Raw genomic sequence first — 15,211 nt, forward strand, 5'->3', positions numbered from 1 at the left:
CGGCCGTATTTTCATAGCAACACATGATTTACCATGGACGCGGATTCTACGCGTGTTCTGCAGTATTTGTCAGAGGTTGAAGAGTCTGCGGAGGACGTTCTCTCCAGCAAACAACAAGTAACTATAACGTTAGAATGAATGCAGCTTGTTTTTGGTCAACTGATAGCTTTGTGTTAACGTTTGTTATCGCAGTAAGGTGGCGATAGCGATAGCCAACGTTAGCGGCTACGTTAGCCTCTGTTGGCTCTTGTCTGTGCCTCAGAATCAGTTTTATTGTCACATCTCAGATGAGATTACCGGGCATGTGTATATTTTTCTTCATTTTACATCATATTCATCAATAGCCCAGGCCGTGATTAGGTGCCCCTGATTCTCCTGAGTTTATATTACACCCAGAATTGCCTTGTATTAACACTTCTACATAGTTTGTAAACTGGTGAATCATTGGATATAAACCCAACAGTACTAGAGGTCCTGATTGGATAGAAAACCAGCTCCACTAGAGGAACTGGTTGTAGGATAGAAAATCACCGGAAAGAAAACCAGCAGTACTATGTCCTGGTAGGATAGAATATTGTCAGTATTAGAGGTACTGGTAGGATAGAAAACCAGCAGTACTGCTAGGGTAGAAAACCAGCAGTACTGCTAGGATAGAAAGCCAGCAGTATAGAGGTCCTCTTAGGATAGAAAACCAGCAACACTAGAGGTCCTGGTAGGATAGAACACCATCAGTACTAGAGGTCCTGGTATGATGAATACCAGCAGTACTAGAGGTCCTGGTAGTAGCATATAAAACCAGCAGTACTATACGTCCTGGTAGGATAGAAAACCAGCAGTACTAGAGGTCCTTGAGAAAATTATATATTTTTAAATCTGGAGATTTTTGTATTGAAGGCAAGGAAAATGAATGTATAGCACATTTCAACAACAAGGAAATCTAATGTGCTTTACATAAAATAAGACATCAAGACAGAGCATAATAAACACATTTGAGAATAAAAATGAAAAGTACAAATGAAAGAGAACATTTTGAGAGTCAAATTACAGTACAATAGAAAAAAGCAATAAAAGGCATTGGCAAACAGAGGATGAAGCCACATACAGTCCCCAGATGTCTGGTCGGTTTTTACTCTGCTGCCTGTTGTTATTTGCAGATGCAGAATTTTGATCAAAGCTAAGGGCTTCATAATTAAGGCAATATGTACAAATATCACATTTGTTTTACCTTATACCTCTATCGATATTGCAATATTTTGTTTCTCTCTCTCCAAATATGGCAAAAATGGCATCACATCACATTAAAACACGTTTAGATTGTTTTGTTGTTTTAATTTTAAGGTCTAAAATAATTGATTTAAAAGCAGGAAATACAACACTTGTGTCATCATGTCACAATATTATATCCAAAATGGCAAAATCCCAGAGAATATTTAGTCTCGTACCACACATCAATATAATATCTGTTATACAGTATTGGCCAGGCCTATTCATAACCATGTCAGACCAACTTGCCTGTGGAATTTTCAGATTGTGGATCTAGATCTAAAACGAAACAGAAACAGGGAGGCATTGAATGCATTGCAGAAAGACCCGTCAGATTCAGGTGAGTGACCCGGGTTAATTTGCTTTATCAGCTTTGTCCCATTTTAGACTGTATAACTGATATGTGGTTTCTTTCTTTCTTTTTTTCAGGGAAAGTGAAGGTTTGCTTTGGAAACATGTTTATAAAATTTCCTAAATCAAAGGCAAAAGCGATGATTCAGAAAGGTAAGGACTGTCCCATGTTATATACCCATTCTTATTTGAATTGCCTTGAAATGTTTTTCATTAACATTATAGTGGAAGTACTTACACTTTATGGATCTACTCGTTTCTGTGTTAACTGGTGACTTTTGCCTGAGTGCGTCAGGGGGCGTTTGTACCAACAGCAGATGCTGCAGTCAGGAAGAGAACAGTTATGGTAGCTGACTTTTTCATGTATTGGTCTAGAGATGTATGTTAAATGGATAGTTCACCCTCAAAATGACTTTTTTTCTATCGATTAGTCACCTCATGGACACTTGAATTCATGGATATTATTTGTTTTGACCAGCAGCGGTTCCGGTAGGAGACACAAAGAGTCTCCTTTGTGCCACTGCCTACCAGTCCGCTGGTCATCAAATTATTGGCTTAGGAATGCGACAAAAACAAAAGAATATCCATGAATTCAAGTGTCCATGAGGTGACTAATCGATAGGGATAAAAAGTCATTTTGGGGGTGAACTATCCCTTTTTGAAGGTGACATTTTACTACCTACTTAAAGATGTTATTATTAAAATGTTTAAGGTCCTTAAAACATGTTTTAGAAGTTGTTAGCTGTAATTCCAAGCAGGCTGTTTTCTGGTTTGTAGCAGAAACTGCTAATTGTGTTTGTCTGCAGATCTCAGCCAAGGTTTGCGTTCAATCATGGATATTACTTAGTTACAATTACAACAATCTGTTACAATTGACCGCTGATGCATTCAGGCTAGTCACAATTTAACACAAAGATTAGTAGATTTATATCACAGGCTGAGGCTACCTATGTTTGTGCCTTCAGTGGTGAATTATTTTAATTAGAGTAGAACTGTAAACCCTGTTGATCTTTGTTTCTTAATTCATAGACCAAGAACAACTAGACAAGGAAATAAATGATCTTCGTAAAGGCCTAAAAGCAAAAGTCAATCATCTCAATGAGATACAAGGTAAGATATACAGTAGTAAAATAATCTTTGTTGTGATAAAATGTGTTTGGCTACGCATGACATTTGATAATGCTGAGATTTCAGTATTGAAAAGACAAGGTTGTCACTGTGTGGGATGGCATTTACTTTCTAACTTCAGCTTCTTTGTGAACAAAGTATTATGTTTTAAGTGCTATATAAACCAGTCGAAAATAAATGCCTAATAGTTTGTAGCAGCATGGAATAGCTGCATTGTTGTGAGTGTTCAAAGGGTCAAATTTGAGAACTTATGCAATATTCATTTTGTATAGGTTACTTCTGGGTTGGGAGTATCTGTGCCAAAATACTAAGTTTCAGAAACCGGAAGGTCCCTGCCTGGTTCAACCAACAAGACAGGGTCTAACAGTGTCTCATGTCACTGTCATATTAACTTCTAAATATGGAGTTTGCCTCTCCATCGACACGTAGCAAATAAAACTAAATACCTTTAGTCTTATTGATGCCACCCCCTTATGACTCCATAATGAATCAAATCATACATGCTCTTTTGACCGGAAAACAAATCTTTACAGCTGAGGAAAAGAAAGAATTACAACTACAACTAGTTCAAATCTTGCCATTGGATAAACACCCTAACGTATGGATTTATGTATGTTTGCAGGTAAACCGGAGCTGAGAGGCTGCAACCTTTCCCCCCTCTCTGGTGATGAAATCAAAGCCATTAACAGCGTACTGAAGAGATGACATTCTGGCTCAGATTTGTAAGGCTACACCCTCTGAGTTAAAGTAACTCAGGATTTGACTGTGCACACTGCTGTGATTCAGTTTTACCATTTTGTGGTTTGAATGCCTTGCAGTTTGGACATTAAGTAACTCATAAGCCGTATTTCTAGAAAATCAGTAGCACTGTTAGTTCAGTTCAACAGTTGGTGCATACCTCCTTTGAGATAATTGTGGCACTTGTATTTATTGCAAATTTACAGTAAGTATTTCTGTGAGGTCAGGCGTGGCTCTACATTGCATTGTTAATAGTTAAATAAAAATGATTACTATTTGTCGGCCCATATAAGGTCCTTTGCCAACATGGGTCCCACTTCCACCTGAACTTATCTGATTTAAATGGGAGAACTACAGTAGATTTGACACAAACCCAGTTTGACTCCTGTAAACACTATCATTTGAAATTAAAATAGTGTATAAAGTTTTGCAAGTGCATACGTTTAGTGGCATGTCTAAACATGCTTAATATCAATCAGGCAATGTAATGTATGTGGAGCCATTTCACATTTTCAAAGATAATTCTGGAACTAATCTGAACAAGAATCAAGAGGGATTTATTTGTCACTCAATACAGGTAAAGCAGTAAAATGTTGGGACCTGTTTATACAGAGACAATGCTAAGACAAAAAAACAATATCTTTTTACGTACAGTAACAATACTGACGTAATGAAGTAGAAATTACATTTTAGATAGCAGAAAGAAAAGTACAGATGGACCTCTTGAGGTATACTCTTGGTTGCTTGTTTTTGCAGGAAATGCTCTGGTGATTAGTAGTTTTGTTCCCTACCTATGTTGAATGCACTTATTGTAAGTCGCTTTGGATAAAAGCGTCTGCTAAATGACTGTAATGTAATGATAAACCTCTTAAGACAGGTGTGATATCGGTAGCAGGCAGCAGCCTTGCCAAATGCGCAGAAACGTAAGACAGACATACGTCAAAATCAATTGTCTATGCACATTGTGCAAGTAATAAGTGTCAATTGGTCACCTGGTACTACCAGGTGACACTTTGCCGACTGGGACAGTGCCCCATCTTCCAGTCTTTATTTTTCAAATGCTCTCCGAGCCCTCTTTCCGTGCTCTCTGAGCTCTCATTCCGCCTCTATCACGAGCTCCTGTGAACCACTTGGAGAGAGCCAGCTCTGCATCCTTCTGGTTAATTCCTTGAGTGAGTCCATTGTACTTTAGTGCCCCTAAAAATAATCAACAAGAAGCCAACTTAGTCATTCTAGCTTGATTTTTGGATTATGAAACCTCCATATGAGTGACAAACATCAGTTCAAACGTTTTTAGTCAATGAGAAATGTGTATGCTGTTTGAAAGGAACTCCAATGGATTGACCATGACAATTGCCTGATCTAAATCCTACTGAGCACACAGCCAAGTGCTATGGGGTGAAATTTCACCTGAATATCTAGAGTACCTGACAGAAAATATGGTCTATAAGAGATAAAGATATCATTCATGCACACGGAGAATTCTTTGTTTAACGTTTCAAAAAAAGAAACGGAAATTGGAGTTTTAACATCGCCAATACCTTGGCTGTACTTTCAAACCTGAGGATGAAAAGTAAACTTTTTTTTTTACTATACATTTCTCAGTGATTACAAACTTTTCAATAGGAGACTATATTAAAGAAACAAGCTAGTGCACATTGGCACTGGCAAATTGAAAACTGTGATTTGCACCATTTAGGCCAGCTCTATGCTACAGCATACAGCTGTATGTAGCTGTGTGCTGTAGCATGCAGCTACATACATTTACCTGTATTTGTGTACATCAAATGTTTTGAGCAATTAAAAACTCAAAATTACCATATACGACATCAAAAAGTCGCAGGTCTCGGAATTTGTTCTTGCCATGACGTCCAAAAAGGTTGTACTGGATTGCCAATTCATTTGACATTAGGAACGCCATCATTCTTCTGGTTGCATCATCCAGTGAAATACCCCCTATGTTTCCAAGCATGGCAACCTGAAAGCATAATAAAAAGTAAAAACAGAGATGAAATGCCATATCAAGTGAACTGCTAATATAACAATGTTACGTTATCATTCCATCTTTACCCCACTTACTCTATAGCCCCCCATTCCACAATTCAGCACTTTATGAATTGATTTAGGCTACCTAACCGTGCAATTCTTTCACAAGACCACCCTCATCTTCCTCCAGCCCTCTGCCAATGTCATCCTCACCCTTTAATACATCCCAATAGGTCCCGCCTTACCACTGCCCACTATTCTATTCTCCCCCACCTCTCAGATGTCAAGCAAAGTAACTCCGACTTAAGGAGTCTCCTTCTCTGCATGCACACAAAGGGCAAGATCCCAGCAGACCGGCAACTTGATTAGCAAGTAACCCATTAAAACAGGGAAAGAGTGTCATTTTGGATTTTAGCTCAGATTTTGAGATGGCGGTATGTGGTCAAATACATATAATTTTGGGGGTTCTCGACATGAAAAAGTTTGAAAACCACTGATATAGCGACATAGGTTTTTCATAAAACTGTTAGGATTTAGAAGACATTTGTGGAATCGGCCTCAGGTCTTAATGGGTGAAAGTGATTACGTGATTTTGAACTTACAACTCCAGACATGAACTTTGAGTCATACAGCTTCTCATTCATGGATTCGACATCTTGGATCGTGGTCAGTGGGAAGTCTGCTCCTTCGGGTGGTTCCAGCGACGGCACCACAACCTCCCTTTGGTTCATCAGGGCATTTAACATTTGACCATGTATCCTCTGGGTGTCCTTCACTTCCTCCAGGAGAGTTACCAATTTGATCAACAAATTCTCTCCCATGCCTTGTGGGGCTGCACTGGGGCTGCTGCTCACACCCGGGGCACTGTGGTGGCTCAGTCTCTGGGACGCACTGGGGCTGTCCATTATATTGTACACTGCAGACTCCAACTCTTCATTAGGAGTCCCACTCCCAAGAATCTCTCTCTCTGTTTCAAATGCAACCAAGTCCTGCAAGTGCTCTGCAACTTTGGCATTAATGCGTCTTCGTTTGGACCGAGAGCTATCACCATAGTGTTCCATTTCCCCCCAATCTGTAACAGACAAAGATTTTGAGTTTAGTTCGATTTGTATAAAAAAATAAAAATCCCCCCCTTTTTTTAATGTGCCCAAATGTAACTACAGTCACTGAGGATTAAAGGTGGTTGTAAGTGATTGTAGAAGCTCATCTACATCAGTGCCATCTATTAGAGAGTTACGCCAACTCCGTTCACTTCTTCGGGCCAGGTCTTCTACATACACATACATTGGCGAATAGTGACAAATCCCTAAACCGGAAGTTCATGGAATGCATTGAAGTCGACGGCTCCTTGTCACTATTTCCAGCTACATGAACCACGTGACCGACGCTGTTTCTGAATCTGACCCCTCATTGGCGCAACTCTCTAATAGAAGGCTCTGATCTACATCCATCTAATCGTGTGATGTTGCTTTGTCACACTCTACAGACTGAGATAAGGCCAGGTGTCGTTGATGAGAGGCTCAGGTGTGATTTTTGTTATTGATGCTTTCTACTTTGAGTTGAGCACAGGAAAGTACAGTTCAATACAAAGTCTGCTAAGAGGATTTTAAACCCAAGACAGCCTATGGCTTGTTTCCATTGGGGTCCTTTGTACTCAATTCATCGAAAAAGTAAGTTATATGCTTGCAGCTGTGTTGCTCAAAGCCAATCAGTATATTTCAAAAGAGGTACTCAACCAACCACCACAAGAAGGGACAAAACGTCTTGTTTTAGTTATACAAAGCCTTTTTTGGAGTATAAGAAGAATTCATGGAAGGAAAGATACAGGTATGTAAGAAAATGTCGTGCTATTGCCACTCAATTAACTTACTGCCTTGTGCAACTACTGCATTGTGTTCAAATGTAGGCATTTAGAGCTCTTATCCACAGCAACTTACAACTGTGTGAGCATGTAAGCCGATAGCATATCTGTTTATAAAGTGCTCTTTTGGCCTTGTTTTCCTAGACCAGGTTGCTTATTTCTCTCTCAAAATATGGCAACACTGTCATGGCCTAGAGACCTAACCACAACCAACGACTGGTGATCGACAATCACACAACTAGTCAGTTCGGGGTGGAAAACACAACATGGTGACGCGAAATTTTAAGCCGATACATTTTTCTCACCATCACCTGAAAATGTGTTTGCTCAAGAAGAGCTGGAGAGACCCAGCACTGGTCACTTATGGACCTAAACACAAACAGGGTCTAAGGGGAGACCCAGCTCTGATCCATGGCGTTAGAATATGGACCAGAGCTAGAGCTAAGGGAGACCAGACCCCTGTTCTATCAGAAATGTTAGCCTTGATAGAAGACTGTCGGTCATTTCATTATGACCGATGATGACCGTCTTGATCCAAGCCAAGGCTATCAGATATGCAGCGTTTGAAAAAGATTAGATACAAATTAGCCTAGCCTACAACTTACCTTGTGCGCCCAGAAATTCTAAGAAAATGCAGAGATTTGTGTTGTTGTTTCTCAGCAGACAAAAATGTACTGGTATGAGTCTGAAGTGTCCTCTGGATTCAAACCATAGACGGTATGCAAACCGATTCAAACCAAATACATCTGTGCACTTTGAAGCGTTGCCAGGTTTTGCGAGAGAAACAAGCAACCAGGTCTATGAAAACAACCCCAAAAGAAGCGACTATAAATATGAAAATAGCAGATCTACAAGCTCACAACGCGCCGTGATGCGACTCGTTGTGAGCTTGTAGATCTGCTGTTTTCCAACAATTATTGAATACATTTTAACACAAATCTTGTATGGGGGGTCCCTGGCATAAAATACTTCCAGATGCAGGACAATACATATTAATGGGCTTGTCCTTGACATGAAAATGGGTGAGAACCATTGGTTTAAACAATATTTGGAAACGAGCCCAAATAAGCAAGCCGCAACTATCTAACCTTTCAAGCAACTACACAGAAAAACAAGCCCAACGTTGCTTATAATAAGCGGACATGGCAACCTTGCTTCTTCTTCTCTCGGTTTACACATCTGTGCTCTTTGTCTTCTTTGGGGTTTTATGGTGGTTGGCAGGCATCCATAGTCATTGCATTACCGCCATCTACTGGATTGTGATATCTTCACAATGCAAACTACATGGTCCACAGTATTTTCTACAGTTGTCTGACTTGGTGTCAGTAATGTTGAAGAATAATCTGGCTGCATCCAATATCGTCTTTGTTCTTTCTGGTTCCCCTGCTTTCAACAGCACAATGTATAGACCTACTGTAACCATGAATGAACTCCAGATCCCCTTTTCCTCTCCTGTTGTACTGCAACCCTTTGATTACCCCCTCCAGTCTCTTCAGGATAAAATAGTCTCCTGTAGTCTGCTCACCTTCCCTACTTTTTCTTTTAGGACACTGTGCTTATTTTATTTAGCAAATGCAAAGTCCTTTGCATTTGCCAAATTGGCCGCCTGGATGGAAGTCGAGCAGTGGGTGGGTTGTAGATGTCTGCATGGATTGGTAGATGGGGTGAGTCTTTGGACTTTTGAAGCATCCTTTGAGTAAATGCTGCTCGCCGGATATGTGACACTGTGCTGATCCTGCATAATGATTTCTTTTTTGTAACCCACCCACATGTAACCCACATTTAACCCATATTATTGGCATGCTGGCTGGTGCCCTGCTGTATTTCACAAGGCCTTGTTGTTCCTCTGTCAGTCCATGCACTCCTGCTGCTATATGTCTAAATCTTAAAAGAATAAAGGCCTGATATTCTACATTATAGGAATACATAATTATGCCTATAATTGGAACTATAGTTCCAATCTCCCCATCAACATGCAGATTTGTGTTTTGCAAATGTTTTATTTTCTAAAGTCCAGATTCACTTTATCTTTTGTTGTAATTACAAAACGTATAAATTGAATTGAAAACAAACCACCAAATAAACTACTACTTTTTGTGCCAACTGCAAAATAACCAAAATCCCAGTTAAAATATCACTTATTTTCCATGGTCAGCATTGTAATTAATTTACACTCCCTAAATGGCATTATATTCTGAGCTACATTTGCGCCTCTTGATTTCAAATTGTTGACTGTGGAGGTGGTTTCTACACATGACGTCATGAAGGGTGTTTAGCTGAACAGCATATGTGGAACTCTCCACTTGACCTGCCTAACCAACACGAACCACAGCTGTCATGCAGCCAATATATTTGGCAATAGCAGTAACACTAGGTGAGTCTGGCTTAATTGCAGTGTGATGTTTTGCTGTTTATTATGATATCAAATTAGATTTTTATTGACAATGTTCTCATGTTAATGAACTTGGTGAATTTAGCAAAAAAAATAAAACTAAACTGTAACGTTTTGATCTCATCATGACTGAATTGCCTAGTGACAAGTGGGTTTCATTTAATCCTGCAGATTTTAGTTACGTTACACTATAACTTTTTGTCACCCAAAAGGTCTATAGAAATATTATGAATCATAGTTTCATTATCCTATTTCAGGAGCTATTCATCAGATAATGAGCATCAAGATTTCATCTCATCCTTCCGACTGTTTTTCTCTGACGGATACCTGTATATCAGACTTCTGCAGCAGCGAACAAGCATTTTTCAGCGGTACATGTGATGTTAAAGGTAAAAGTTACATGTATTATTTATAATTAATGCTGTGTAGAGAATTATATATTTTGTAGTGACAGCAATGATGGTTTGGGACACAAAGCTAACAAGGCATTCAATTGCACTTCTTGGAATATGGTTGAAATCTAATACTGAGGCAACAGCCTGGAGCATGGTCTGAGTGTGGCAACCAAATCAATAATGATTAAGGGCCTTCACCTGTCTTCAGTTGCTGAGGGAACAGTAAAAAAGGAAGCTTATTGTATATTTGAAGTCTATTTTTAATTTACAATTTCCACAATGTATCAGTGTATGACTTTAGGCCAGTGTTTTAGCTATATTGTTGACAAATCATAGAGCCGAGCCTTTAACTGCATTATGATGTAGAAAACACCTGTTGTATAGAAAAGACCTTGCTTGCTTGCGTAAAAAGAAAATCCTGTTTTTCTGCCTCACTCTTTGTATATGTTACACAAGATGAAGCGTGCCAAATAAAAGGCTCAAAGGCGTGTAATGTGAGCGTACAGTCCATACTGGAAAGATTCCCTTCACTGCAAGGCTGTATGTGTGCCTGGGAGGAGCGGCTTTGTGCCTTTCTACAACTGCTTAACACACAATGCCACCAAACACCAGGTGCAGTATTCTCACTATGCTCTATGATAAGCATTAATGGCTAAAATTACATATTTGTTGACTAAACAAACTCTGAATGCTCTGATACATTATGGGTACCCTGAACAATAGACGGGCTGTAATAGATATTTGGTAGATAAGTCCCGCAGTCATGTGTAAATCTCCAAACATACATTTGTGTGAATCATCTATCCTATTATGTGTACAGTTGCTCAACAAAACAAAGGTGCCCCACTGATGGACTGGCAATCTAGCGATCTCATAGAATATGGTAATTATTTTGTCAATGATTGAAATGAACTACTATAAAAAGGTTTCCTTTTTTTTGTGCTGGACTAAAGCTGAGCTCATTTGATTGTTTTCTTTTAGTATATGACAACACTGGATCCTGCTCGAAACGAGTGACGGCCTGCATCAGTGACCACATTTGCAACAAGTATCTGGTACCTCTTGTAGATGCATGTACACCAGAGCAGTGCGACAGCACCCGCTGCCAGCAGGTATCCAGACACTTCTATGGTGGCATGCCCAGCAATGTAGCAGAGATGCTCGTCATGTGTGACTGTGAGCCGTGGGATCAAGCCTGCGTGCATTTCAAGAGCATTCTGCACAGTGGCACGTGTGGTGGTGAGGCCTGGACCTGCCTGGATGCGCTCAACCACTGCCTGGGGGATTGGAACTGCAGGTATCGAGCTCTATCATTCATATTTCACTCTACGTGATCTAATCTGACTGCAACTTCTAATACAGTTTCACTTTTAGTTTATCCCAAGTAATATCCCTAATGTGAAACCGTGTGTGGTGATGGGATGGGAGACCTTGTGACTCAGTGGTCTAAACTTGGAATTGTAGGCATTACATTTAGTTTGACTTGGTTTCACAGATAAATATTGTGAAAATAGCAGAACTACAAGCTCACAACACCTTGCACTGCGAGGCGTTGTGAGCTGATGATGATTTGAAGAACTGGTTATTAAACACTTACACTAGCTCTGGTCCATAGACGCTTTGGACACGCACGCACGCACGCGTGTGGAGCAACAATGCAAATATAGAGAGAGTGTGTGTGAAAGAGAGAGTAAACAACAGAGGGTGCTATGCACTGTATACTCCTACCATTGTCAGGGAAAGCTACGTGATTGGGGTCTAGGAAAAGTAGGGGTGCAACAGTTAATCAAGCTAATTTATTTAATCTATAAAAAAACAATTGAAATAAAATAATTGGTACGGAAATATAAACATGTCAAACATAGCCAAAATAAAACATTTAGAAGGGTAGTGCAGGAACTCTTCATGTTTCCCTCTACATCAAATCTCTTCACAGGAAAAAGGCCGATCTACAAGCTATTTTCACTGAATGTTTGCCTATCATGACATGCCCAGAATAGGGTCGCTAGGGTTCAAGTGGTTAAATTGTTTATTTTAAGTGCATGTTTTCCTGATTACCCATAAGATGTTTTCTTCAACTTCACAGGGAGCTGTTAAAAACATACCAGGCCAAATGCTGGCATGATGAATATCCACAGTGCAGTGACATTGATGAATGTGTCAGTCAAATGGATCCAGCTCTTATCCATGGTGCAGATGTTGAATGTAAAAAGGCCTTCGTGGCCACCATGGGCACAGAGCTTCAGTATCCTTGTACATGCATGGGACTGTACAATAATGATGAACAGAGGTGCAAAATACTTCATGACGTACTCCATAATCGGTCACACTTCAGTGAGTACAATTGTTGTTTGACTCTTAACCGCTTAAGCCTTATAATTAATATAGATAAACAAACCTTTTCACGTCAAGGACCCCCAAATACATATACTTTTGGGGGTTTCTTGGACCCCCATCTCAAATATTTTGTTCCAGGGACCCCCAGAAGCAAAGACTTGAGTTAAAAATGTTCGCTATAAAAATATAAAATGACACAGATGCTTTCCCGATTTTAATGGGTTAATCCACGGCGACAGAAGTTTTCATGATGTTGGTAAGAAGTGGTCGCTGGGAACTCCCTGTTTGAGCTGTTTTGTGTTACTTTCAGCGATACCTTGGAGACAGATGAACACTCCTTATGAGCTGTCAGAAATGAATGAATCAGAGGAAGGTCACAGGTGGATAACCAGTAAGTGTCCATTTGGAATTCAGAATTATAAACTTTATTACATGTATCAGTATGTTTGTTTTCCATTATAACTCTTAAGACCAGTTTATTATTAAATAAGGTATCATGGTAAAAATGTGTCTGTTTTACTGCTTGTTCTTTCAGATCAGTTACTATATGTGTTTTCATACGTGATACTTGTTGGAGTCGTTCTTTTAGTGACCATCATTGTTTTATATAAAGTTGGGTAAGTACATAAAGACAATATAGAATATATACAAACATCTATTACAATTCAATTATATATATATAATTTCCTTTATTTTATTTTTCACCCATAGGATGTTGAGAGGAAGGGATAACACAAGGTTTAGGTCTCCTGAAAAAGCATCTATCCATCCACCCATCCATCTTCATCCGCTTATCCGGAGTCGAGTCGCAGAAGTAGCAGTTCCAGTAGAGAATCCAAGGCTTCCCTTTCCCTGGCCACATTAGCCAGCTCTGACTGGGGGATCCCGAGGCGTTTCGGGGGCCAGCATAGAGAGATAATTCCCTCACCTGGTCCTCGGTCTGCCCCGCGAACTCTTCCCAGCTGGGTGTGTCTGGAAAACCTCCCTGGGCAAACGAGCAGGACTCATCCTTACTAACCCTAACCACCTCGACTGGTTCCTTTGTGTGCAAAGGAGCAGTGGCTGTACTCCCAGAGTCCCTCCCAGATGACTGAGTCTCTCACCCTAACCCTAAGGGAGAAGCCAGCCACCCTCCTAAAAAAAAAATCTTTTAAGCTGCATTTATCCACAATCTTGTTATTTCTGTCATCATTACCAACATTTCAAGAAAAAGCAACTGTGCTATAATTCTCTATTATATAATGTGAAATTTGTTGTGTTCATAAAGAAAATTCTGTGTGATTTTGTATCATGATCTAAATTGGGCATAAAACAAACAGGAAAAAAAGAGAACCAATGTGAGAACCACTGTGTGTTATAGCACACTTAATCTTGAGATTTTTCGTCCTGTGATTAATGTCAACATGTTTTTTCATATAGTTTTCACTGTCATTAGGAGACTATACCAATGACCAATTAGCAACACACCAGGTCTGAGCCTAATACTCCCTTGTATGGTGAATTATCATTGGTCAAGAATACGTTTTTTGTCTGTGGTGATTTGTCTCATTTTGGTAAACAGTGTTCCGTTTGTATTTTTCACTCTAATATATCATTAAATTATTATTTAATTATACTCTTTCCCACTGCACAGAACTTTCTTACCTTATGTTATGCTTTTCAGTGCTTGTCTTGGCATACTGTAACAGAAAAACTATTACCACTAATATTATGACATGCTCTTGTCTACCTCCAAAAGGTATAACTTGCTTGGACTAAAAATACATTTACCATAAAGACTTTAGACTTAAAACACATTTAGATTTATTGTCATTGTAAAACAGATTAAGAGCTTAGCCACTTTCAACTTGTCATCCATATTTTTGCAATAGGCAGAAATAGTCAAAAATATAGATGTTCAAAAATAGCAGATATACAGGTACAAGCTCAAGAGCATTGTAGTGTGATAGGTTGTGAGCTTGTACAACTTCTATTTTCACCTGTTTTGAAATAGGGCTTGGTTAAAGGTGCTTTAAGTAATATTCTTTTGTTAAAATAAGTGTTAAATAGCTCTATATTTCTATGGTAATCATAGTGTCTGTTTACTAAAGAGCTGGAAAGACGAGGAGAACCCTGTTACTAAACAAACACTTTAGCAATGATTACTATTGGAATACAGAGCTTTGGTTGTGAAGAATAAACAAAAACGTATCACATATCACCTATAAGTGACCAGAGCCATGATAATAATGAGAATACAAAACCTTGTTAGCAGTCTCTTTGTACAAATACAGACTTAAACTAGAAAAAGTGCTCCTCGGAGCACAAGTCTCAGCCAGGTCAGGTAGGTCATTGTGGCCTCCTGATGGCGCTATAATAGGCCAACGTGAAAAGGGTGCAATTTCTTCTTAGGCCTTTCACGGCAATTGGACGCTGCATTCATGATTTGAGGCATTTTGTTCCAAAAATGTGTTTAGCTAAATAAACCTGCTGGTGGCGCCATAACAGGCCAATGTGAAAAGGGTGGCATTTCTTCCTCAGCCTACTGGGAATGTGCGTGCAAAATTTCACAGAAATTGCACACTGTGTTCATGATTTGAGGCATTTTGTTCAAAACGAACCAATCCTGCAAACTTTGGATGCCAATCTTAGGCAATCAGGATATAATAAATCGGACAGATGCGTGTTGATCACATGACTATAGAGATACTGTGTACCGATTTGTGTGATGTTTGGATAAAATCTGTAGGAGTAGTATTAAAAAAATGTGTTTTGCACAAA

General features: G+C 39.4%; 3 protein-coding genes across 3 annotated transcripts; 2 read left to right on the top strand and 1 right to left on the bottom strand.

Moving 5' to 3' along the window:
- Positions 1-4,501, top strand: pdrg1 (p53 and DNA-damage regulated 1). The gene is made up of 5 exons (XM_084076366.1): positions 1-117; positions 1,528-1,603; positions 1,693-1,767; positions 2,644-2,724; positions 3,365-4,501. The coding sequence occupies exons 1-5, from the start codon at positions 34-36 to the stop codon at positions 3,445-3,447; spliced, it is 399 nt and encodes a 132-aa protein (XP_083932492.1). The 5' UTR covers positions 1-33; the 3' UTR covers positions 3,448-4,501.
- A 16-nt stretch (positions 4,502-4,517) lies between these two features.
- On the bottom strand, positions 4,518-8,084 carry LOC311058844 (uncharacterized protein). The gene is made up of 4 exons (XM_084076364.1): positions 7,933-8,084; positions 6,069-6,538; positions 5,299-5,458; positions 4,518-4,677 (listed from the first exon to the last, which is right to left on the bottom strand). Exons 2-4 carry the CDS (start codon positions 6,525-6,527, stop codon positions 4,535-4,537), a joined length of 762 nt encoding a protein of 253 aa, XP_083932490.1. The 5' UTR covers positions 6,528-6,538; positions 7,933-8,084; the 3' UTR covers positions 4,518-4,534.
- A 1,569-nt stretch (positions 8,085-9,653) lies between these two features.
- On the top strand, positions 9,654-13,891 carry gfral (GDNF family receptor alpha like). The gene is made up of 9 exons (XM_084076393.1): positions 9,654-9,701; positions 9,977-10,108; positions 10,571-10,726; positions 10,935-10,997; positions 11,096-11,411; positions 12,201-12,448; positions 12,762-12,842; positions 12,987-13,068; positions 13,163-13,891. The coding sequence occupies exons 1-9, from the start codon at positions 9,665-9,667 to the stop codon at positions 13,314-13,316; spliced, it is 1,269 nt and encodes a 422-aa protein (XP_083932519.1). The 5' UTR covers positions 9,654-9,664; the 3' UTR covers positions 13,317-13,891.
- Positions 13,892-15,211: the final 1,320 nt, after the last annotated feature.

The sequence above is a fragment of the Gymnoscopelus microlampas genome (genome assembly GCF_963454915.1).
Source record: "Gymnoscopelus microlampas genome assembly, chromosome: 13".
Taxonomy (NCBI): Eukaryota; Metazoa; Chordata; class Actinopteri; order Myctophiformes; family Myctophidae; genus Gymnoscopelus; species Gymnoscopelus microlampas.

Bases quoted from the DNA above. Each gene is read 5' to 3' on its own strand.
- pdrg1 (XM_084076366.1), top strand. From the start codon at position 34: ATGGACGCGGATTCTACGCGTGTTCTGCAGTATTTGTCAGAGGTTGAA. The intron at 118-1,527 runs GTAACTATAACG...TGGAATTTTCAG, and splicing joins TTCTCTCCAGCAAACAACAA to ATTGTGGATCTAGATCTAAA. The intron at 1,604-1,692 runs GTGAGTGACCCG...TCTTTTTTTCAG, and splicing joins GAAAGACCCGTCAGATTCAG to GGAAAGTGAAGGTTTGCTTT.
- LOC311058844 (XM_084076364.1), bottom strand. From the start codon at position 6,527: ATGGAACACTATGGTGATAGCTCTCGGTCCAAACGAAGACGCATTAAT. The intron at 5,459-6,068 runs GTAAGTTCAAAA...TTATGCTTTCAG, and splicing joins CAAAGTTCATGTCTGGAGTT to GTTGCCATGCTTGGAAACAT. The intron at 4,678-5,298 runs GTAATTTTGAGT...GATTATTTTTAG, and splicing joins ACTTTTTGATGTCGTATATG to GGGCACTAAAGTACAATGGA.
- gfral (XM_084076393.1), top strand. From the start codon at position 9,665: ATGCAGCCAATATATTTGGCAATAGCAGTAACACTAG. The intron at 9,702-9,976 runs GTGAGTCTGGCT...ATCCTATTTCAG, and splicing joins GGCAATAGCAGTAACACTAG to GAGCTATTCATCAGATAATG. The intron at 10,727-10,934 runs GTGCAGTATTCT...TTATGTGTACAG, and splicing joins ACAATGCCACCAAACACCAG to TTGCTCAACAAAACAAAGGT.